General features: G+C 51.3%; 10 protein-coding genes across 10 annotated transcripts; 4 read left to right on the plus strand and 6 right to left on the minus strand.

The window, feature by feature from the left end:
* Nucleotides 1-777: 777 nt before the first annotated feature.
* Nucleotides 778-4,200, minus strand: N7458_007470 (Pseudouridine synthase II; the record flags this gene model as incomplete). Its single annotated transcript, XM_056910852.1, has 8 exons — nucleotides 778-1,325; nucleotides 1,384-2,015; nucleotides 2,095-2,251; nucleotides 2,328-2,534; nucleotides 2,893-3,276; nucleotides 3,359-3,401; nucleotides 3,824-4,103; nucleotides 4,166-4,200. The coding sequence occupies 8 exons, from the start codon at nucleotides 4,198-4,200 to the stop codon at nucleotides 778-780; spliced, it is 2,286 nt and encodes a 761-aa protein (XP_056763678.1).
* A 699-nt stretch (nucleotides 4,201-4,899) lies between these two features.
* Nucleotides 4,900-6,072, minus strand: N7458_007471 (uncharacterized protein; the record flags this gene model as incomplete). Its single annotated transcript, XM_056910853.1, has 2 exons — nucleotides 4,900-5,273; nucleotides 5,370-6,072. The coding sequence occupies 2 exons, from the start codon at nucleotides 6,070-6,072 to the stop codon at nucleotides 4,900-4,902; spliced, it is 1,077 nt and encodes a 358-aa protein (XP_056763679.1).
* Nucleotides 6,073-6,852: 780 nt separating this feature from the next.
* Nucleotides 6,853-7,869, plus strand: N7458_007472 (prephenate dehydratase PHA2; the record flags this gene model as incomplete). The annotated part of the gene is made up of 1 exon (XM_056910854.1): nucleotides 6,853-7,869. The coding sequence occupies one exon, from the start codon at nucleotides 6,853-6,855 to the stop codon at nucleotides 7,867-7,869; it is 1,017 nt and encodes a 338-aa protein (XP_056763680.1).
* Nucleotides 7,870-8,732: 863 nt separating this feature from the next.
* On the minus strand, nucleotides 8,733-10,322 carry N7458_007473 (translation termination factor eRF1; the record flags this gene model as incomplete). The annotated part of the gene is made up of 4 exons (XM_056910855.1): nucleotides 8,733-9,494; nucleotides 9,589-9,960; nucleotides 10,056-10,105; nucleotides 10,190-10,322. 4 exons carry the CDS (start codon nucleotides 10,320-10,322, stop codon nucleotides 8,733-8,735), a joined length of 1,317 nt encoding a protein of 438 aa, XP_056763681.1.
* Nucleotides 10,323-11,538: 1,216 nt separating this feature from the next.
* Nucleotides 11,539-13,734, plus strand: N7458_007474 (putative transporter; the record flags this gene model as incomplete). Its single annotated transcript, XM_056910856.1, has 6 exons — nucleotides 11,539-11,690; nucleotides 11,770-12,737; nucleotides 12,804-12,932; nucleotides 12,991-13,088; nucleotides 13,142-13,308; nucleotides 13,365-13,734. 6 exons carry the CDS (start codon nucleotides 11,539-11,541, stop codon nucleotides 13,732-13,734), a joined length of 1,884 nt encoding a protein of 627 aa, XP_056763682.1.
* An 89-nt stretch (nucleotides 13,735-13,823) lies between these two features.
* N7458_007475 (25S rRNA (adenine2142-N1)-methyltransferase) lies at nucleotides 13,824-14,675 on the minus strand (the record flags this gene model as incomplete). Its single annotated transcript, XM_056910857.1, has 1 exon — nucleotides 13,824-14,675. The coding sequence occupies one exon, from the start codon at nucleotides 14,673-14,675 to the stop codon at nucleotides 13,824-13,826; it is 852 nt and encodes a 283-aa protein (XP_056763683.1).
* Nucleotides 14,676-14,965: 290 nt separating this feature from the next.
* Nucleotides 14,966-16,176, plus strand: N7458_007476 (60S ribosomal protein uL23). The gene is made up of 4 exons (XM_056910858.1): nucleotides 14,966-15,045; nucleotides 15,374-15,426; nucleotides 15,546-15,832; nucleotides 15,939-16,176. The coding sequence occupies exons 1-4, from the start codon at nucleotides 15,024-15,026 to the stop codon at nucleotides 16,024-16,026; spliced, it is 450 nt and encodes a 149-aa protein (XP_056763684.1). The 5' UTR covers nucleotides 14,966-15,023; the 3' UTR covers nucleotides 16,027-16,176.
* Nucleotides 16,177-16,860: 684 nt separating this feature from the next.
* Nucleotides 16,861-17,248, minus strand: N7458_007477 (Tim10/DDP family zinc finger protein; the record flags this gene model as incomplete). The annotated part of the gene is made up of 2 exons (XM_056910859.1): nucleotides 16,861-17,030; nucleotides 17,149-17,248. The coding sequence occupies 2 exons, from the start codon at nucleotides 17,246-17,248 to the stop codon at nucleotides 16,861-16,863; spliced, it is 270 nt and encodes an 89-aa protein (XP_056763685.1).
* A 334-nt stretch (nucleotides 17,249-17,582) lies between these two features.
* On the plus strand, nucleotides 17,583-18,269 carry N7458_007478 (BUD31 family protein; the record flags this gene model as incomplete). The annotated part of the gene is made up of 3 exons (XM_056910860.1): nucleotides 17,583-17,754; nucleotides 17,877-18,007; nucleotides 18,126-18,269. 3 exons carry the CDS (start codon nucleotides 17,583-17,585, stop codon nucleotides 18,267-18,269), a joined length of 447 nt encoding a protein of 148 aa, XP_056763686.1.
* Nucleotides 18,270-19,270: 1,001 nt separating this feature from the next.
* Nucleotides 19,271-21,402, minus strand: N7458_007479 (forkhead box transcription factor; the record flags this gene model as incomplete). The annotated part of the gene is made up of 2 exons (XM_056910861.1): nucleotides 19,271-20,235; nucleotides 20,346-21,402. The coding sequence occupies 2 exons, from the start codon at nucleotides 21,400-21,402 to the stop codon at nucleotides 19,271-19,273; spliced, it is 2,022 nt and encodes a 673-aa protein (XP_056763687.1).
* Between the last annotated feature and the right edge of the window lie 1,960 nt (nucleotides 21,403-23,362).

Genomic DNA, 23,362 nt, shown 5'->3' on the forward strand with positions numbered 1-23,362 from the left:
ATTGAGTTTGATATGTCAGTTTGGCCGAGTGGTCTAAGGCGCTTGACTTGAACCTCCCGACTCCCAAAGTCAGGGCTGGGGGAAACCCCTTCATGTTTAGGCATCAAGTCCCTTCGGGGGCACAGGTTCGAACCCTGTAGCTGACGTTTCTTTTTTTTGGATTTTGGTTGTCCTTTATCTTTTTGGACCTCTCCTTTTTTATCGAGCGACCAGGAGTCTTTAGAGTACCTTCATTTTTAGCTCAGTCCGATGATCAAGGTATCTCTTCTCTCGGATCGCTTGCCCTGTGGACTTTCCTTCACGTCTATGATTTTGAGGACCTGGTGGGTTTGGAGGGCCTTCATCTAAGTCACAGAAAACAGGGTTGACAAGGCTCCAGCATCCTGCTTTTGCCCTAGGTCAGACTTCACACTTCGTTAAACCAAGATCTACGGGATTTCTTGGTTAACGTCAACTGCGTCTCCAAGCCCTTCTTCGTCAAGGCCTAAAGATGCTCCTGATTGGAACAGGACAACCACAGTCCATATCGTACAGAATAAGAGGAATGGCACTTCTATGGATTGAAATGATTGAAAATTGATAGATCTTATCAAACACAAAGGACACAAAAGCTTTACAGGAACAAAACGTATGATTCGAATAACATTCGAGCAACTATAAATCTTCAAACCGACAGATTCCCTTTTGACCCAAGACTCCAAATAAGAAAGTAAAAGCAGAAAATATGATACAGGAATTAGACCAGGCGGGGAGGGTGATTGGTCTTCCTGGGGACATCTAGTCGCTATCATCGCTGTCCTCAGCCTGCTTGGACTTTCGGCGCTCCTTCTTTTCCTTCTTCTCCTTCTTCTTGCGCTTGCGCTCAGCCTTCTCCTCGGCGGTCTCGCCCTCGTGGCGCTTGCGCTTCTTCTTGTCGTCATCAGCCTCGGCCTCAGCCTCGGTGTTGGGGGACTCGGCCTCCTCGGCGGGAGCAGAGGCGGGGGTCTCGGGCTGGGCAGCGGCAGCAGCGTGCTCCTCGGTGCCGTCAAGAGGGGCGTTGTAGTCCTTGTACTCGCTCTTCCACTTGGAGGGGGTGGCCTCGTTAGCGCGACCGTACTTGTCGAGCTTGCCGGCGGACTTGAGCTTCTTCTTCTCCAGGGCAATAGGGCCCAGACCCCAGCGGCGGGGGTACAGGTCACGCTCCATGATGCAGCGCTTGACCTTGGCGACAACACCGTGGTCGCAGGTGGTGAGCTCGACGGTGGACATCTGAGCGATACCAATGGCAATGGCCTCACCCTTGGTAGTCATGAGGACGACCTCCTCGTTGACCTCAATTCCGGACTCTGTAGATCAACAGATTAGTATTTCGTATAGTGACGAATGCGAGTAAGATAAACCTACCGAAACGGAGGAGACCAGGAATCATGAGCTTGGCACCGTAGCAGACGGCGTTAACAGCGCTGTCCTTGACGACAATACGCTTGTAGGTGGTGAGCAGGCTCTCCAGAGGCTTGATGACACGGCGGAGGTAGGATTCGTCACGCTGGTTGTCATAGATCCACTGGGCGTCCAGGACGTCGTGAAGAGTAACCATGCCGCTCTCCTCGCTCATAGCACCACTGCGGACACGGCGCAGCTCCTGCATGTGAGCACCAACACCGAGCAGCAGACCCAGGTGAACACAGAGAGTACGGATGTAGGTACCAGCCTCACAGCTGACCCAGAAGACACCGAGGTGGCGCTCATTGTCGAACTCGTACAGCTTGCTTTCGTGGATGGTACGGATACGGAGCTGACGCTTGACGGCCGAGATCAGGGGAGGACGCTGGAAAAGAGCACCAGTGAGGGTCTCCAGGGCGCGGCGGAACTGAGCCTCGCCACCGGGGATCTTGTCGTGCAGACGGATCACGCACACGTACTCCTTACCGGCACCCTGCTGGGACTTGACGAGACGGGTGGCACGGTCAATGCAGACAATCAAGCAACCAGTGACCTTGGGGTCGAGAGTACCACTGTGACCGGTCTTCTCGGATCTATGAAGAGGGAATATGTCAGAATCAATTGGCCTAGTCGAATTTGGCGAGGAGCGATGGGTTCTGAGGAAGGATTTACCTGAGGATGCGCTTCATCCACGCGACAACCTCGTGGGAGGAAGGGTTGGAGGGCTTGTCCAGGTTGATAACACCGGAGCTGACATAGGACTTGAGGTCACGCTTCAGAGGAGAAGCACCGGCAGGGATAGGAGTGAAGTGGCCGGTGCGAACGAGCACTGCAAAGGATTCAAGGTCAGTAATCCATGGTCTATGCCGTTTTTTCACTCCCTCGAAAAAAAGTTTCACACGTACGTTTCTCGTAGTTCTTGAGCAGGAGGGGCCAGTCCTCGCTGGACTGAGTCGGAACGAGCGCCTCGGGCTTGATGGTGTAGTCCACCTCCATGTTGTTGACGGCGGCCATCTTGGTGGTTAGTATGCTGTTGAGGTCCAAAAATTTGTTCGACGGAACGAAATTTTGCGAGTGCGGCAGCTCCAGTGCCCGATCAGGTTTAGCGCCCGCTTGAGATCACGTGATTGGGTGGCTGGCAAGACTTTTCTATAGTTCCAATTGGTTGATTGCAGAATTCCATGGTATTCACACAATTTTTTCAGAGTATAGAAGGATGTGATAGCATGATAATGAGATTTGATACCGCTATGAACTACTAGAGACTCGGCAAGTTGTAATGCTAATTTGTACAAATTTTGATAGAAGTCATGGGGAGAACCGTCCCTCAGTAAGGATCATCCCAAGGTAAGGCTTTGGAGAGGACACGAATAGAGAAATAGAAGACTGGGCTGCTTGGGTCCTTCTAAGCTGCATGGAGCAATTGAGCAATATAGACTTATCCGAGTCTGCGTCCAGAACCCCAGCTACCCCAAGTGTCTCCAGCGTCAGTACCAGAGGTCCGACTCTGGGGGACAGACGAAGCGGATGGTTCCGGTTGATGATAAGCCGTGCCATATCCACGATATCCAGCCCTTGGTGTATTCTTGTAGAAGAATCGCTGCACGAAGCGGGGGGTGGAGATGAAGTTTCGGCCACCTCCGAAGGTCGGGTAGAGGCGGGTGATGAAGTCGTAGAGATGAGCACCGAAAATACCGGTCAATTCCAACAACATCGCAGGCCACCCACCACGCACCATGGTGATACACAACATAGCACCAGGCAAGTAGATCACTGGGATATCAATGACGAAGAATCTCACGCGGGTGCCACGTTTATCCTGGGCGAAGGTCCAGACCAAGGCCATAATCAGGGCTAATTGCAGAGGTTTAGCATCTGCTATACGAAGATACCCAAGATACTCGCAGTAGGCAGGATCAAAGGGGAGGGGGCTTACCAGGAAGGAAAGAGCTATAGCCCATATAGAAGCCTGCGGTAAGCTTCAAAAAGGTTAGCATGCTGGGCAATGATGAAGTTGGCTACCATGGGAAGCAGAGCCGGATTGTGGATAGTGGATGGCAAGAATCAAACTGATATTTGGGAATGATAGATAGGTATAGGTAACAAGATGATGATGGATATGTAGAATGTAGGGCACCTTAACCACCGTTCGCGAATGGAATCACGACAGTTATCTCATAGGTAGTCCCACCAATCCCACACCGCATGCAGTACCATTTAGATTTTTTGCGAATGAGGTACTGCACGGGATGCAGGGGTAATCTTCCTCACTTCCAGGAACCGCTTCAGCTAGAATGTGGCTGGGCGGGCAGATATGCGAGGTGACAGGGTAATGAACGCAAGACAAAAGAAAAGCAACAACTCTACAATAGCTGGCCACGGGGGCAAGCAAGGCACTTACCAGAATGACGGTGCCTACGAACAGGATGTAGATGAAGAAGTCTCCAGGCTTGGAGAAGCGACCCGACTGACTCTCAAGGGCACTGCTGTAGCGCCATAGATTGTACAGATCAAAGACGAACTCCAAGTCCGGCCCAGTCAGCAAGAAGCAGGTTGCCAATCGCCAGACCTGCGGAGGTAGGTGCCAGAAGATTTTGCGGGGGACAAAGAAAATGTATCTGCCCGTGATGAGCCTACCCCAGAACAGCAGTGACTCGATGAGGGCCGCTGCAGTGAGTGTCCTGGAATTGACACGTTAGTCTTCGCCCCGGACCTGCCTTTGGGGCGAGAACGACGAGCGTACCTGGCCACGGGAGGTGCCCGCCAGAAGACATCCATCTCCGCCGGAGTGATCAGAGAGGGTGATAGAGTGCTAGATGATGGGTTAGGAGAAGAATCAAAAAGAGCTCATGTCATCACACCCGAAGGCTATGAGCTTTAGAGATGGGAATTGAGAGGTGTAAGAGGAAGGAAAGGAAGAGCGAGGTGGAAGTGGGAAGAAATAAAAACGTGTACAAACCCGCTACGGCAGGGGGTTTCTCCGACACCCGCGGTTCTTGGCGCGGCTCTGCGCGGCTCTCAGAGACACGGATGGGACCCTGGGACTCAAAAGAATACACTAGACAAAACATGTACTGTACCAGGGGGTTAATTCACAAATCAAGATCAGCTGTAGTGTACATCTGTAAATTTGTAAATCCTTACCTAGCTCGGCTATTTTCTGAATATTCCCTGGCACTCATCCAGTCGCTTTGTACAGACATATATTGTGCATGTCCCGCAGCCAGAATTAGCGTTACGAAAGCAGATAGAAACATTACATGTCCAAGAGCTTCTTCACCAAGTGACCAGGTCTCCAATCTGGTCTTGTCAACGTCCTTTACGACCCCTCTCAACCCTCTTCAAGCCATGCTATTCGAATAGAGGATACACAACCATCGCGAGACCAACCCTAATGAAATAAAGAGCAGGAAGGAATCGAGTCAAGTAGAGCTTTAGAAAGATATATCAGGGTATCATCATATTATTTTCAGAATATTATACAACACAGGTCCTCACCGTCCCGCGCACAGCAAGTCCACCCCGAGGCCCTTCAATCCAAACATCCCAAACGCCACCTTTCTTCGGCTTCCCACAAACAGTCAAAACCTCATCTACAAACAATGGCGCGAGATTCTTATATTCAATATGTTCAACCCGAAGGCCTAACTCGCTGAAATGGCGCCCCAACACGCTCAGAAGCAGTGTTAACGTCAATGGTCCGTGAACTAGAAGGTTGGGGTACCCCTCTTCGTTTTGGGTATAGTTCCTATCGAGGTGGATAGAGTGCGCGTTGAATGTCAGCGCCGAGAAGCGGAAGAGGAGGGATTTGTTTGGAGCTATTGAGTGTCGTAGCGTTGCGCCGGGGGGAGCTGTTATTTGAAACAAGGGAGTTAGTATGGCGAGAACACAATCCAGATAGAAAAGATCGAAAAGTCCTGCTCAGGGGAGAATGTATGTATACATACCTTTCACGATCCGACCAGGCTCCCCGAAGTGCGATCGGTCCGCCTCAATCTGTGCCGCACTCTTGGTTCGCATGAAGATGAGATCTCGATTCTCAATCACCGATGCCTCGCCTGCATGTGCCTTGTCCTCAGTCCATATCCGGTTCCGAGTTTGGGCCTCATCTTCGCCCTCGGGCACACTGCCAACGCGCCGCTCAATTGTAACGATCACCTTTTCGTCACCCTCGCGGCCCTTCACGGCCACATTCCGGATGGATTCTATACACACAGCCCGCTGGCCGTTGAGGAGCGGAGTCGGAGCGGGAAATCGCAGGTTACCACCTGCCCAGAGCCGGCGGTGGAACGGGTCGCCCGGTGTATGTAGAATATCTGTGCCATCTGGAAGTAATTGCGACAGGGTGACTTGCGGCGGGAAGTAGATCAAGTGATGGCCGAGAGGAAGCGGCGATGGATTCGTTATTGAAGGGAGAGTTGTATTTGCATGTACCGGAGTAGACCCGGTTTGAGGGAGGAGATCACATAGTGAGAGATTGAGTAGATGTGAGGGCTGTGGGTGCAAGTAGTCGTAGAACAAGGGAATCCTGCGTGTAGTCAGTTCAAGCTGCAGACGTTCCGCGAGGGAGGAGTAAGCGCGACATGTATACCGCGCGACAGCCCCTCCTCCTCGCACGAAGAGCGATGGCCGAGCCAAAGATGTCTTCATCAGCAGAATTAATCAGAGCAAACAGCCCAATTGGCCGTCAACTCTAACGCGGAGAGATGTGAAACCCCCGAGGCGATCTCCAATGCTCACCCCTCCGCACTTTTCTCGGCCCACCCTCTCCGGCTTCCGGCCATCATATTATGACTAAGATCTCAGCTTTGTTAAGTTACCCGTCTCCCTTACTTCCGAGCTTTTTATATACCTATGCAAATACCAAGATGGGCCAGAAGAGTATTTTATTGAACTTAGTAAAATAATATCATAATTAAATTGATAAGAAGAGTAAAGATGTAGAAATTAAATATCGATATAACTAGTGTACTACTGTGGTAGAGAATAGTTAGTTATCCGATAGTTAACTAACTATTAACTTATAAAACCAGCTCAAGAAAGGCTGATTATGTAAGCGAATCATAGAAGAAGGATTTCAAAATAGAAAAGTCCTCATCAATTACATGATTACCAAAACATTTATAGGAACGAAATATCTTACAACCCGCTAATCTCTATTAAGATCTTGCAGATCTTGCAAATATTGGGTGGGTTGACCAGGAAGATTCGACAGGTCGACGTAAGCTGAGAAAGAATTCACCATCGTAATTCCAAGTGAGCCTGTCAACCCTCTAGTTTGCCTTGTTTGTTACCAGTCCCGCACGAGGATGCCCTCACCGCTCGGCGCAGATCGTAATGCGCTGCTGGAGACCTGTAGGCTTAATTGTCCGGTTCGTTCGCTCCAAACATGGTCTCTCCTGTCAAGCTTGTCCAGCATTAACTTCCAAAATGCCCGCCGATCGCTTGAAAGTAGCCTTCCTAGGCCCGCTGGCCTCGTTCTCGCATCAGGTACGAGTCATAAACTCTACGCCCAGTCTTACCCCACACTATTGGCCGAAAGTTGACTCTAACAAATGCTTCGTGATCCTGCAGGCCGCAGCAGAGTCCTTTGAAAGGACGGACGCCGAATTGCTTCCGCACGTCTCCTTCGCAGATGCCTTTACGGCGGTTCAGCAGCAAGTTGCCGACTATGCGGTTATTCCGTTCGAGAACTCGACCAACGGCTCTGTCGTGCAGACATTGGATCTCCTTGCAGATCGAAGCGCTCTCTACACGGACGTCGAGGTTTGCGGGGAGTACTACCTGACCGTGCACCACTGCCTGCTCGTGCGCAAGGGCACGTACCCGTCCGGTTGGGCTGGCTACGACGGCTCAATCACCAAGCTATATACACACCCACAGGCCTGGGGCCAATGTAATAATCTGCTGTCACAACATTTCAAGGGTGTCGAGAGACAAGATGTCTCGTCTACCTCCAAAGGAGCGGAGATCGTTTCAAAAGAGACCGGCGAGCAAGCGGCGGCTATCGCCAGCAAATTCGCAGCAGAGCATCACGGCGTTGACATATTGAAGGAGAACATTGAGGATCGTGCAGATAACACAACCCGCTTCCTCATCCTTAGAAATACTCGTGTTGAGCGTACCGCTCAACTTGCATTCGAGCAGCCGTCTACGTCATCCTCCGCAAGCACGCAAAAGACTTTGATCTCCTTCGCGATTGACCATTCCTCACCGGGTGCTTTGGCTAACGCACTGCTCATTTTCAAGGCTCACGGGCTGAACCTTACGAGTATCAACACGAGACCGAGCCTGAAGCGCGCTTGGCAATATATTTTCTTTGTCGAGTGCGGGCGAACCCCTTCGGACGAGAACAAGGAGGCTGTTCTCAAAGCCCTGGAAGATTTGCGTCATGCGACGGAGTTTTGTAGGGATTGGGGATCTTGGAAGGATCAGCTCTCCATGTGAAATGCATTGCTGTGATTTGTCGATTTTTTCGGTTGTATATTTTGGGATGATGTGATGATATAAAGGGTGATAAAATGCGTGCTTGAACCTGATGTCTTGATATTTTGATAAATCAAATACACTTTTCGGGGCCACCACAGTTGGCGAAAGACCTTGCAAGAATGCCTCAGGTTCTCAAAACTCGGGTTGGACATTCCCGTCCTGCTCACCATACCAGGTATAAGAGCAGAAACCTAGCTAGAACAGCAGGATGATATGAATAGACAAGCCAGGCCAGGCTGGTACATTTCCAAGTCCAGCAAACGCATAAGAGGGATAGAGTGCATTTGGGTTTACTGTTTATCTCATAAAATAACGAATGTGACAAAAAAAACAAGAACGAGGACCCGGATCAAACCAAGTTCGATCCAGGAACAACGGCGACAAATGGACCGAAGCAAGAAAACAATTACTTGCGCAATTGACGGGTTCCCTCTCCATCCGCGCTTATGCGCGGTACAGAGAGGCAGCAATGGGCGAGCAAATGTTGCAGAGAATCGCATCCAACCTTTCAAATTGCATTTTACACCACACGTTCGTCTCAGACACCGAGGTAGCCTCAGTGAGCGTGTCACGGAGCTTGGATGACCCTATAAAGCGTGAAGGAGGTTAGAGATGATATCACGGATAGGTGGTTGAAAGACGCAAAACTAACCTCCTAGCAACTTCACGAAGTTTGGAACGGGGCGTTTAGTGGTATCCTTTACGGATTCCTGGGTTCCATTCTCGGAGTCGCTTGCTTGATCCACGGGGCGAGCCGTCAGAAGACTCGCCTCGGGAGCTTCTGGGCGTTCATCCTCGCTCTCTGCGAGGTGGCCGAACCGTCAATCGTCGTAGAACTCGTCGTCGTCGCTATAATCCGCAAGCTGTTCAAAGTTGACCTTGTAACGGAGAATGGCTCCGATACCACCGAAGCCCTTCACGAACTGGTTACCCTCACTGGACCGGTCCGAAACAAACTCCAGCTCCGCACCAAAGTCCTTGTAGGCCTCCGCCAGCCACTCCAGGAAAGAGCCCGAGTCGATGACTTCCATCTCAGCGCCGGTCTCCTTGTCCTGGAACAGCTCACGGTTAACCTCCTGCGCCTTGGTGGTGTGCACGATGACCTCCGAACCAGCGGAATCCTTCAGAACCCAGCGAGTGACGTCCAGGTTCTCGAACACGATCAGAGTCTCCGCAGCACCGAGCTCCAGGGCCTTGAGGGTATCCTCGACACCGTAGCAGATCTTGCCGGTATCCTGGGAGATCTCCTCGAAGTACTTGCCAATCAGCTTCTTCTCCTGGATGAACTTGACGCTGCTCAGAGTCTCAGCTGCCAACTCGATGGCCTGGTTGAAGCCGTTCTCGCCACCGTAGGACACATCGACCACCTTGATGACCTTGGTCTGCAGACGCTGGTCGAACATATCGGACTGGTTCAGGTCGTTCTTGAAGTCGGCAGAACCAGCCAGGACCAGACCGGCGACGTTCACCTTGTCGTTGGTGATGTAGTTCTGGACAGCCAACTCGGCAATCTTACGAACGTAGTTGTGACGCTTTTCCTCACGCAGACGGGCGAAACGCAACGCGGATTGACCACCACGACCCTATATGAGAGAAAAGGCACGTGAGCGATTATGAAGAGGGAAAGAAGGATACCGCTGGAGAAATGAATCCCAATAGCAGATGAGATAGACTTACGTGCTTCTTGGGAAGATCGACAGACAGACGCTGCAGAATCTCACGAGTGTTACCGCTAAGGGTACCGAAGAGCGCACCGTTACCGTCCATGATGATGAAACCGAACTTCTGGTCCGACTCGAGCAGCTCGCTCAGAGCCTCAGTGTGGAACTTGTTGTCACACAGGTAGAGCGAGGTGTTGATGGGCTTGAAGGGCTCGAAGTCGATGTTAATCTTGCGCTCCTTTCCTTCCGCAGTGATAATTTCACCACAGTAGACGACCAGGCCATTCGGAGGGACCTTGTTGTACAACTTGAGACGCTGCTGGGTGGAGGTAATAGCGGACAGGACGGACAGACGGTTCACACGAGACTTGATGTTGGAGGCAGTACCCTATTCGAGCATTTAGTTTCCGAAATTTTCGGGGAAGTGGCGGGGCTGCCCGGGGAATGGAACAATGGAGGGGGATGGGGAGGGAGGAGGCATACGTATTCTTCAGCCAACATCTTTGCGGCGCGAGAGATCTGATCCTTGGGAGCTGGATATGAGAGTTAGCGGGGATATGATCTCTTTCGACAAAAAGAAGCCCGACATGTAGGCATTGGCGGGGAGAGAGACGTACGGATAATGAGAGAGATCATGGAGGTACCATTTCCGCGGGCGGATTCAAGACGCTTGATCAGCTTCTTGACCTTCCAGATCTCAATGTTCTTCTCGGCCTCACCGGCCTGTCCCTGCTGTTGTTGGGAACTCATGGTGGGCGCGGCGAAGGTGATCGGGGGCGAAAAGAGAGTATCCGAGGCCTTGCCTGTCGACGCCTAACCGGGGTCAAAAAAGGATGAGACCCGAGGTAACAAAGGCAAGAGTCCTAATACCTGGAAAGCGAGTGAAAGGAGGTAAGTTAGCACGGTGGCCAGGACCAGGCTGAACCAGGAAGCAAAACGGACTCACCAAATATACGTAGTGGAGAGAGGACTTTCGACTTTGACGTCGTTGGCAAAATTCCTTTTTCGCGGGCGTGGGGTTTCTCTCGAGGGGCTCTCTTTCTGGGTGGGCTGAGGTAAGCCGTCCACAGTTTTAGCGTTTGGAGGGTTGGCGAAGTAGCCAACTGGTGGCTTCTGAAACGGGTTTAGTGCGTTGATCGTCGAAGTACCTGAAGACTGACGTACTACGACGGTACTGTACTGTACTGTACTGTATACTACTACTCCGTACTGCCTACAACTATGAATGTACTGATGCATATTTGTAGAGTACAGACTTGTGCCGCACCTGCATGGCCGCCGTTTTCTTGTGGCTTTTCTTATCTTGTATACATCTCTCCATTTATTGCACTATCCCCTTCCACTGCCCATCTTACTGTACGTAGAATCAAGCCACTACTATTTGCCCCTCTTTTCCCGTCTAATCCTTCCCGAGTTACATTCGAGAGTGATCAAGTATCAAGTCCATCCGAGTAGTAGGAAGACATACAAAATACTCTCTGTACTTAGTGAACTAACACTTCTAGTATAGCTATATACATATGAAACACTAAGCCTAAATGGAAGATAATTCTCACTGTCTAGCTCCTGCTTCACTCTATTACATACTCGAAACTGTGGCGCGAGGTAAAAAAGCGCTTATCAGCGCTGGGACGCTATCACCCCACACTACCAGACACTAACCGGAGCTTGGAGCTTCCTTCTCTAGTCTCCTCCGTTCCTGTCCTCTCCTTCTTATCTTTCCCATTTTCCCCCGCGAGTGTGCCTGTACAGACCATACTCCTTTCTTGGTCGTTTTGGCTCACAACCAGAGCCTCACGCCCAGTCCGGACCAGACCCAGACCCATTCGGCTACGATTTCCGTCCCTCAACCCAACCAAACGTCGTTCAATCTTCGCCTTCGGAGTCCACTCGCCGCAAATTGACTGCGACTCGCACTACGGCTACTGGGATCTCTTCAAGGTAAAATCCAGGGGTCTGCCAGAGAATGGCTCCTGGAAATTCGGACGATCCTCGTGGAGAGCCGTCGAGCTTTGGCTCATTAAGGATCCCCACGGCTACTGCGCCAAACTCATACGACTCTGGACACCTCGGTCATGGGAACACGATCGGCGATGTGGAGCATCTGGGCAGAGAAAGGTACGCTTGATGGCCCCGAAAGCTATTCTTTGGGGGTGAATTGACACTGTCCCGGATCTGGTCTAACGTCCGTTGCTAGATCCTCCTCATTCTCACGCATTCGCCAAGCCGGTGGACCTAATAGTATCGACAACTTCGCCCGCTCGTGGCAAAGAGCTGCCTGTTTCCCCGAGGTTATCCCCCGGCGCTCGTCCTTTGTATCCGCGGATTTGGACGACGAGCTCGCCATCGCGACGGGTCTAGAGTATGGCTCTCGAAGCTCGCAGTCGTGGGGCCGCCAATCCGACGTCGAGCGGCCTCTGCTGTCTGAGGACTCCGAGGGTGATGAGTCTGAGCAGGAGGACTTGAGTGCGCCAGGACGACCCAGGAAGAGTGCTCCGACTGCGGGTTTACTGGCCTCGTCGTTTGAGAGAAGTTTCGCCGCTTCGTACGGGACCATCTCCTCGCGCGTTAGCGAGTCGGCCCGCCGCAATGCGATCCAATTCCACCGTGAGCAGTACCAGGTCCTCGCGGATGGCGCTGGGGACCCTGATCGGGAGCCGTTGATTCTTAAGCATGTGGAGCATGAGGACGGTACACACGAGGATATCATCATCGGGCAGTCTACCGTGCCTCAAACGGTCTTCAACTCGGTAAACGTGTTGATCGGCATTGGCTTGTTGAGTCTGCCGTTGGCAATGAAGCATGCCGGATGGGTACTAGGACTGCTGTTTCTCATCTTCTCGGCTGTAACCACCTCGTACACGGCCAAGATCTTGGCCAAGTGCTTGGACGTGGACAAGACTCTGGTGACCTATGCCGACCTGGCCTACATCAGCTTTGGGCAGCAGGCTCGTCTTGTGACGAGTATTTTGTTCTGTTTGGAATTACTCGGTGCATGTGTCGCGCTAGTGGTGCTGTTCGCAGACAGCTTATACGCACTGGTCCCGGGCCTGAGCATTCTAGAATGGAAAATTGTCTGTGGTGTGGTGCTGATCCCCTTGAACTTTTTGCCGCTGCGGTTTCTCAGCGTGACTAGCATCCTGGGCATTGTATCCTGCACATCCAGTGAGTAGAACATGCTGACTGATGTACGATACGTAGGGCGACCCAGGTCAGGCTAACTATGAATAGTCGTGATTCTTATCTGTGTCGATGGCTTGATTAAGCCAGATAGTCCGGGCTCACTTCGACAACCCGCAAGCACATTCCTCTTCCCTGAAAACTGGGCCACCCTTCCTTTGAGTTTTGGTCTCATCATGTGTAAGAGAAGCTTTTTACAGCATGCCCATGACTTCAATGAGCTAACACGATAGAATAGCCCCTTGGGGTGGACACGGTGTCTTTCCTAATATTTACCGCGACATGAGGCACCCAAAGAAGTACGGGAAGAGTCTCTGGGTGACATACATTTTCACGGTACGAGAGGAAAGTATTTACTGAGGAAGACCAACGCTGATAAGTCTGAATAGTTCTCTCTCGATTGCTCTATGGCCATTATTGGCTGGCTAATGTTTGGAGACATTGTTCGTGATGAAGTCACGGCTAATATCCTCACGGTAGATCAGTATCCGCAGGCCATATCCGTTTGTATTATCATCTTCATCGCAATTATCCCCCTGACCAAAGTACCTCTAAAGTGAGTTTGGTACTCCCGCAATATTTCCAAGACTCACTGGCTAACTCCATATCCAGCGCCCGTCCCTTAGTGGCCACCTTTGAAGTCCTCTGCGGTGTTGGAATTGGACCCGTAACTGGTGATCGCCAACGTGAGGCGATCCAGAAGCTGATCCGAGTCGCCGTGCGCATCTTCACCGTGGCTCTGATTGTCGTGTTGGCCGTGATCTTCCCTTCCTTCGACCGCATTATGGCCTTCCTCGGTTCATTCCTTTGTTTCAGCATTTGCATCATCTTCCCACTCGCCTTCTATCTGAAGATCTTTGGGAATGAGATCAGTCGACGTGAGCGCATCCTCGATTGGTTCTTGCTCATCACGTCTACCATTTTGGCGGCAATTGGAACTATCTGGGCATTCCTGCCTCGCGAGATGATTTCGGAGGACTGACGCAGTTCATGAAGTTACACGGCATTGGTTGGTTCTTTTGTAAATGCATGGTGTTATGTGTTGTGTTTTGTGACCGCATCGCGAGTAGTTCACCCATCGCGCAGAATGATGGCGAAGTTATTCCGTTTAGCACCCGGGTTGAGCATCTCCTTTTTGAAACTTCGCGGCGAACATTGCCCCGTATAATGCCATAGTTGATAAATCAACTTGTTACTTCGCTTGCTTTGAACCAGCTCAAATCCCAGACTGGATAGAATGTCAAGCAGTCTCTCCTCTGTCACGTATCGCGAGTTATCAACGCACGCCACAGGCAAGACGAAAAAGAGCGTCGGCACAAATGCGATGGGACATTGAGACGTCAAGAACTTGACGCAGCGCTTAAGCATATCGCCTCGACCCGTCGCGTCCGGCACGTAATTGAGAACCAAAGATAGACTGATAATATGAAAACGCTCCTCGTCTGAACACGGTAAAGGCCGCTCCATAAAGTCTTGTTGGAGGATACCCGGTTCCTGGGAATTCAAGTCGATCCGGGTTACATCCAAAGACGGGGTTCTCGAGCAAGCATTCTTCGTGCTCAATGCTCCAACCTCCAGAACGCGCAGTTTAGGCAAGTTCGGATTCCATTGATTCAACTGGGGCTTGATCCATTCAATCAGTAGTTTGCTGGAATCGCCGCCTCGGTCCATGGATTGCCCGAGCTTGCTGGCAATTTGATAACTGTCGAGTCCGCCATTGGCTTGGATTTGAGCATCAATGCTGCTCAATTTGGCTGCGTCGCCGGCTTTTTCAGCCTGAGCTCTGGCCTTGAGGAGTTGATGGTGAGATCGGATGAGAGTACGGGTGGCTTTGGAGGATAATGCTGCCTGTTTGGGTTTGACAGTTGGTGGCCGGCCTTTGGAGAGTAGGCTTGGTCGTTTAGATCGACTCTTGGGAGCCATTATGGTGGTGAGGAAGTAGGCGGAAGACGGTCAAAAAGAGTTCAAACTATCATCATGGAGAAGAATAGTTGCCTCCACAATTGTGCATTGAGAATGACTTCCCCAAACCGATGATAATCGAGTTTCAATGTTCCCCATCGTGAAAAACAACCGGCTTTCCGTTAAAAAAAAAGGCGGACGATCGGAGGTGGAGCCCCGCTGACTCAACCATGTCATGACTAAGCTTCGAGGCCACCGCCCGAGATCACCTGACCCACACAGTGGTAGGGTTTTCGCTTAACGAAGCCACTCCAAATTGTTCGAACTTCGACACTGCGACGACAATCACCACGACAGCGGACGACAGCCATGGCCCCTACTACCAAGCAAGGTACGTTCGAATGACCTCGCCTACCTCCATTCGACCATCTTGTGAATTTTGTGCGGTCGAGAATTTGTGTTCCGGAGAAGAAAGAGGTGGATGGACAAATATTGTGCTTCAAAAACCCACATCGTGGACGACGCTGCGCACGACGAGCTGGGATATCATGGGAATCGCGGAGGACACAATATATCGACCGTACTGGACGATTTGGCATTTCTTTTTGAACGCTCTGGGACACCTCTCGACCGCACCGATTTTGCAATTTCCACAAATTGTCACATTTTCGATATTTCAAGATCCTCGAGAACTGACTGGGATTTTTTTCTTTCTACAGGCAATGCCTCCCGGGCTAACGCTGCCGCCAAGGCAGTCGTTAAGGGCTCTTCCGTACGTTTTCACATCCTCGAATCAGACTAATATCTTCGATATTCGGTCATGACTGCGGTCAAATTTTCGAAATATACACATCCACGACCACATCGCTAACGTATCCTGGCCATGTCTAGCTCCACAAGGCCCGCAAGGTCCGCACCTCGACCACCTTCCACCGCCCCAAGACCCTGCAGCTCTCGCGGTCCCCTAAGTACCCCCGTGTCTCGGTCCCCCGTGACCCCCGCATGGATGCCCACAACATCATCCTGTACCCCCTCAACACCGAGAGCGCCATGAAGAAGATCGAGGAGAACAACACCCTCGTCTTCATCGTCGATGTCAAGGCCAACAAGCGCCAGATCAAGCAGGCTCTTAAGAAGCTGTACGACGTTGACACCATCAAGGTCAACACCCTCGTCCGGTATGATTACCCCCTCTACAGTCAAGCAAGATTCGCATAATTCGCATATCCGAATCCTTCTTGGATATCTACGAGAGAATATTCGTGCTAACTCTCTTTTTTACAGCCCCGACGGCTCCAAGAAGGCTTTCGCCCGTCTCACACCCGACGTCGATGCTCTGGACATTGCCGCCACCAAGCTGGCCATCGTCTAAAAGGGGAATAGGAAATTGATTTCTTTGGGTTTAGGCGAACTTTGTTTTCCACCGTGGTGATTCTCAATACCAGCCAGTTCCTTGGCTGTTATGTGCAGCAACGAGGGCTGAATGATACAAAAAAGAAACATTTCTTGACACGATTTAAAATGCTTTTCTCTTGTTCTACGAGTGATAGGGCAGCAGTGAGCTCTAAGTATCCTGCGTAGGACGTACTTGGAGTCTGGGATGTGACCGTGAATACTTTGTACAAGTAGTACAGGCTAGAGGGCTATGTAGATGGTGGAGTATTGCTAGGTCTCTAGGGATACCTTGCCCAGCCCAACTATATGCATGGTAGATCGCATTGGGACAACGATTGATCTCAACGCTTACTCTCTCTTACACAATCTCATCACCTCATTACCCGACTCGGTTCCCTCTAACCCGAAACCCTCAGTCCTCAACGATCCCGACAAGGACATTGCATCAAAAGAACAAAAGTATGCACAAAGGATCCATTCACTTTGATTCTAGTATACAAGCGACTCATACATTCCCACCTCTCAATAACACCAGAGAAGAGATTGATTCCACCTCTATAAACCAGAGTTTCCCACTGACAACCAACTGCCGACAGTCCAAGAAACCATGTCATATCACAAGTCCGTTGTACTGTAGTCCCACCGGCTGCCGTCCACATCATCCCAAGGAAGCAATCTTCTTCCAAAATGCGAGTCGTATTATTTTAAAACATAATCCAAGCCCAAGCCGGAAACCCTGGCCCCGGCCCAAACTACGTTCATGCCCATGGTATCAAGACCCCCCCCCCCAAAGTGCAAGTGACGAGCACAATTACTGGCCACGCATGCTACCCAACTTCTGCAGAATCAACATCTGCGAATCCATCCACCGATCAACACAGTTCGCTGCGCAGGTCTCCTCGCTGCGGTCCAGGGTTGCAGATGTGAAGCTCTTGCCGGTGGTGCACTTCTTGAAGCAGGTCTCGTTGAGGGAGTGGACGGCTATAACGGAGGAATTAGTCTGTGTACTTTCGGATTTGGGTTTGTATGGATGGCTAGGAGGGTGTCGCTCTGCTGGAGATAAAGCGTTCATGCTTGCCGGGTGTAGCTTGGTACTTACTCTGCTGGATGGTCGCCTTTTGCTGCTCGTTGGCCAGTTGTTGCTGGAGATCGGCCTTGTCGGCCTCGGTGAGCTTGGAGAGATCGAGGGAGGGATCCATTCTGGCAAATAATATTAAATAAAGAGTCGGGTTAGAAAAGTGAATGTATGAATTGAAGTGGGCGTTGTAGAGATACCACTTCGAGGTTCAATAGTCATGAAGCTGTTCCTTCTCGGAAATTGCCCTGCGCCGCAAAATCGAAGGCGGTCAAGCCCGGCACAAAAATGACGCGGAAGGTCGAGTTGTGCCCAAAAGAGATCATCGCTCAACACCTCGCTTTTTATTTGGAGATAGACCTGCCTCGCTCATCTTCTTGTTTCGTTTCTTGGGCCCTCGGCTTTCCTTCGTTCACCCTGCTCTCGTTCTGTGCTTGCCCAACTCACGCTCGCCCACCATGCCTCCCATCCGCAATGCCCGCAATCGCAAACCCCCACCAGCAGGCTTCGACGATATAGAAGATACCCTGCTGGAGTTTAGCAATAAGATGAAGGATGCGGAGAACGCTTCTCACGAGGGAAAGAAGAAGTACGAGGTTCTCTGGCCTATTTTTCAGATCAGCCACCAGCGTACGTGTTGCACCAAGTCCCAGTCCCCTCCGCGAACGGCTGAACTAGCTATCTATCCGTCCCTTCCTGGCGTCTGATACTCATATTCATATTCATACTGATTTCATGTTTTTACGGCCCAGGCTCACGATACATCTACGACCTGTACTACGAAAAGGAAGCCATTTCAAAGCAGCTCTACGACTGGCTCCTCAAGAACAACTACGCCGACGCAAACCTAATCGCCAAATGGAAGAAACAAGGTTACGAGAAGGTAAGCACAAAATCCAGATTCCACAGTCCACAATCCACAGTCCACGTTCTTCTGAATATCATCTTCGCATTCTATTTTGGTTCTTGCTTCGCTAACTCTTCCCCTCCCTTCCTTCTAGCTCTGCTGTCTCCGGTGCGTCCAAACCAAAGAAACAAACTTCAACTCCACCTGCATCTGCCGCGTGCCCAAGGCCCAGTTGAAAGAGGATCAGACGATTCAGTGTGTCAGCTGTGGATGCCGGGGTTGTTCTAGCAGTGACTAGTCAGAGCGAAGAGTTGATTCGTTTTCGACTCGATATTACCTCAAGGTCGAGGGTCGGCTTGGCCTTGTCTGAAACTGCACGGGCTTGGATATGGTTTGTGAGCACTATTGGCACTTATTGGTTAGGTTGAAAATTGGGGTTTTTGGTCTGGGGCGTTCATGGTCTTGCATATTGTGTTTCTTTTCTTTGACTCGTTTTATTATCCATATTTGTCGTTGATGGCATTCCATGTCTCTGTCTTTAATGGTTTTGGTTTAGTTGGATCGACTTGGTCAATCAGATACCCTTTGACATCGCAAATTTAAACCCTACAAAGGGAAGTGAAAGTAATATACTATGTGGAATGGGTTCAAATTCCTTGACCAATGTGTACGCACACATGTAATAAGTTCAAATTGCTAAACTAATCAATAGCGCCTCCATGTATCCAGTCCAGCCCTAGTTGCTCCTTGATAGCTTGTAAACCGAGTAAAGCCGATGAAACAGAAAAATAAATCCCAACCCCGATATCCCGAATCATGAAACATCGCTTGCTCATGTACATCTTGGCGTCGTCATTAAGGTCGTAGTCAGGCCCATCTCGGGGGCACAGTGGAAAAAAAAAAGACAAACGGGACAAGTCAGAACCGACACGTCTGGGCGCAGCCTCAAGAAACTCCCAGAAAAAGGCAAAACATCGCCTGACATCGAAGCTTGGTGACATCCCAAGGTCCATCTCAAACTCCTTGATCCCAAAACGCAAAAAAAGAAGGACGGGTGATAGAGAAACAAGAACACCGACAGGCTATAACAGGACAGTAAGGGTCACCAAAGGTGGCAGTGCATAGACACAAGGCCAGCCAGGCCAGCGAATTATCGAATAAACACCATAAACAGCTCAACACCAATTTTTGTTTCAAAGCAGAACACAAACGACATGAGGGGGAATCCAACTGGGCTTCAATTCCTGCCCGAGAGCGAAACAAACAGGGAGAGAAAGACAAACGCAAAAACAAGAGGATTTAAAACATGGTAGAGTTGCTGCGGTTACTCAAATGAGGCCGCGTATGAAGCGTCTTTGGCTTCAATGTGTCATCCTTGCTCGAGCCACCAATCTTCTGGAAACCTTGCAACAGATCAACACCGTCCACCTCGGTGGGGCTGTCACTGGTTTCATCGAAGAGGTGAAAGGAGAAGAAATCATCTTGGCCGGTATCCCCAAGGCGAGTCCCGTCCGACATCTTGGATGGGGACTCTGGGAAGATAGATGACTTGGACCGGGCGAGCGAAGGCATGCTCAGTCGACTATTGATAGTCGAGTTGCTAATGTCGATAAGCGCATGGCTTCCAGAATCCATACGCGCACGCTTTGTCGAACGCTTCTCGGGAGAACCAAATGCTGCGGAAGAGATGCACGCATCCGCACTTGCATCGGCAAAAACGTCAAAGGTGGTGTGGAAGTGATCCGCAGGGGTTAGAGTATCCACTTCAAGGTTGAAGGCAGGACTCCACGGGAGCTCATCATCAACGATACCCAGTTGCTTGATAGGCGAGTTGACCATTTGTTGAATCTTGCGGCGATGATTGCGGAGGTTGGTATTAGGCGACACCGATGGCGGAGGCTTAGCTGGCTTCTTGAACTTGATAATTGGCGTCAAGGGTGGCGGGAGCATGCTCACATACTCGCCTCGAAGAGGAGAAGAGCCAACTAAAGTCCGGCCGTCTTTGCGAGAAGCCGGTTGGCCAGGGCTGATATCGTGAGACGAGCTGCGAATGCGCGCAATCTCTTCCTCGGCACGGCCACGTTTGATACGTGGAGGCTCAATGTCCAGGTCAGAGGTCAGAATATGACCGGCCTTATTGGGCCGAAGGGCAGAAGACTCCAATGACGAGAAATAACCACTATCATTCATCGAAATGGACTTGCGCTTCCGCTTGGGCTGAGCCGGCGTAGGGCCGGCTTGATGAGTAGGAGTAGGAGGGGTGCCTGGACGAGAGAAACGAGGAGGGGCGATGGGTGGTGAGGATCGGATGGCCTGCAGCGGCGAAGAGCGGACGGGCGCGTGGCGTTGCGTCGGGGGGGAGGAGCTTCATCACCAGTGTCTTCTTGCAATGCCGGATCAGATGCCGGCAAAGTCGCATCGGAGGACAAATCCTCGTTTCGGACCGAGACCTTGGGCGGGGGAGGCTGTCGCGTAGGCGGAGGTGGTACCATCCAAGTTGTAGTGCTTGCGCTTTGCGGCTGGGGAACGATTTCTCTTTGTGGAACGGCGGGAATAGGAAGACTGGACATAGTGGCGCGTCGCACTTGCTTGTCCTTTAGGAACTGCGCCTCCATACCAGGCTCGATAGCCCAGTAGTTACCCTTACCGGGGTCATCCTTGGGCCGCTCCTGCTTGATGAAGGCTTTGTTGAGACTGAGGTTGTGTCGAATACTGTTCTGCCAGCCCGCGTCGCTGTTCTTGTAGTAGGAAAAGGTGTCGGAAATCCACTTGTAGATCTGAGCCAGGGTCAACCGTCGGTTGGGCGCGCGCAAGATGGACATGCCAATCAGAGTCGCGTAGCTGTATGGCGGCTTGGTGCCGTCATCCTCAATCGTCGGCATCTGATCTGGCTCAGGCAGTTGGTGGACCGGCGCGTCTTCGCACTTTTGCTTCTTCATAGGGCGCTCCTTGAGCGGAGCAGCTTCCATCAGGGTGCGCTTTATGGGAGCCTTGGATTCATAGGACGGTTCAGGGAAGTCGGCAAAGCTACCATGAGCCGAGTCCTCGGGGTGGTGGTTCTCCTTGGAGGCCTCAAGGTTGATGCTGGGAAAGGTGGTGAAGAGAGCCGATTGCGGCGGCATGGAGGACTGGGTGTAGATGGGGAAAGGCGGCTTCTTGGTAGGGGAGTCGGTGGTGAACATGGGAGGGTTTGGGGCAGTGATAGGAACGAAACCGAGTTTTCGCCCGGGATGTGAGCCCTGGGTGGACAGTCCTTTGGTCGGTGATGGCCTGTGCGTGCCAGCGGGTGGAAGCAATGGGTTCTCGATAATAGGCTGGAGTGGTAGCGGTGAGGGGTGAAGATGGGGCTGTGACTTGATGGAGGCTTGGGCAGATGGGCCCAATGCCGGGGGATAATGGTGTGCGCCGAGCGCAGGACGCGTCGATCCCATGCTCTGAATAGTCGGGAACGAGGCTAGGACGTCACCAGTCACCACAGGGGACCATATGACGCGTCGATAAACAGTGTGGGTGGCGCGACTTGGAGTGACAGCAACAGTTGGCAGCCGGCAGGAACAACAGCCGACGGCAATGTCGCCCAACGGAAGATGAGACGGGAGGAAGAGAATTCACGTTGAGCCAATGGTAGGTCAGAGATAGGAGGTCAAGTCAGTAGCCTCAGGCTGTGATGCAGTGAAACTAGTTGTGATTGCAAGCGTTGGGCCACCAGGCGCTAAGAAACGACACGTCCAATCTCGGAAGACGAATCAGCGGATTGATGGAGTCTGGCAAGTGGAAATCACCACGAGAGGATAGCTGTGAAGAAGCTCGATATCCTCCGATGATCTGTCAACTGGTGGTGATTGAGATCAGGATAGATTGGATGGTTTGAGAATAGAGGAGTCTCCAGGGAAGTTAGGTGGAGGGAAAAGAGGTTGCGACGGAGGAGTTTGGAGATGGGATGGAGAGTTGGTTGGGGGGAAAGGCAGCAGCGGGGAGAGGGTTTGAAGAAGGGGAGCTGGAAGGCGCGTCCTTTTGTCTCCCCTCTTTTTGATCCTTCTTTCTTGGAGATCAAGTTCGCAGGCGTTAGTGAAGAAGTAGTAAGGGAAGACGAGGCACGAGGATCGGGCCCTTTCGAGGTGGGGGGTTTGGTGGAGGAGGAGGAGAGAAGGTCGAAGGTGAGGGTGTCGAGATACTGTACTGACCAGTGGGGAGAGATTGTCAGGTATGGTATGGACGCGGTCGCGTCACGCGTCGTAGTATGGGATTTGGGATGTGCAGTACGGTCACAGCGTGACAATACATGCGTTTGGCAGGCGTACGAAGGGATTGGGGCTCCTTGCTCGCAGGCATTCGCAGGGCGCCGATCGACAAGCCCGACTGGTCCAACGCTCAATCTTGGTAATCTTGGAGGAGCTAAACCAGCTTCAAGAGGGAGCTAGTGGTTGGTCCCATTGGTCATCTGGGAGTTATGTGGCTCCCTTGTCGTGCTGGGCCCTGCAGAAGGGCTCCACTGGGATCGGAGTTGGCCTGTACCAGAGATTCTCATAAGCATACTGTCCTCCATACACAGATGTACTTTCACTACGGAGTACTATTCCCTATATCATTTACCTTTATTAGCTCCGATACCAAGGATCTATACGCTATAACTACCTATAATATCAGTAGTCTGTACTTTATACCTTACTATCCTTTCTAGAGATACACCCCAAGGTCTAGACTCACCCTCGAAACTACCCACATAGTCCACCACCCAGTCTGCAATCTACAGTCCTATACATACTCTACTGTGACTGTATCCAGTACTCTACAACGCGTCATATTCCGGCTCTTATTCTTAACGGCCCCTCATCCCGGCCACTCCATTGGCCCCCTCCACTGGAATGCGGATGTAACTCTGAGACAGCGGTTGCGTCGGATCATCCCTTGCTCTGGCCAGCCTATGGGCTCGGTGCGCCCTTCAACGCCCTGGCTGTTGAGGCTTGGCTTGGCTTGTGAGTCTATCTCTCTGCGAGGAAGATGCCAATACTGTCCAATAATAATACCTATAGTATCGAATAATGCCTCCCCCGTACAGTACCTGCTGGAGATCGCTCGAGAGGGCAAATCGATGATCCGCATGTGCGTGAGCTTGGCCCTGCAGCAACGATGAAATCTTATATCTCGTCGTGCATGCAATTGGGTAGTATGCACGATAGTATACAATACTAGATGTCATAGTAGTAAATATATTCAAATTGGCAGAGAAACTGCCCTTGCATTTTGGGGGGAAGATCATGTAAATTCATGTACAACGTACGGTGTAGATGCTCTGCATTAACCGATACGGAGAAAACCACCCTCAAATCGTCCCTCCATCCACCCATGACACAGGGACCCCGGTATCCCTCGGTCTATACTCTAATTAAG

This window comes from Penicillium daleae (genome assembly GCF_028827525.1).
Source record: "Penicillium daleae strain IBT 16125 chromosome Unknown utg000007l_segment0_segment0, whole genome shotgun sequence".
NCBI lineage: Eukaryota > Fungi > Ascomycota > Eurotiomycetes > Eurotiales > Aspergillaceae > Penicillium > Penicillium daleae.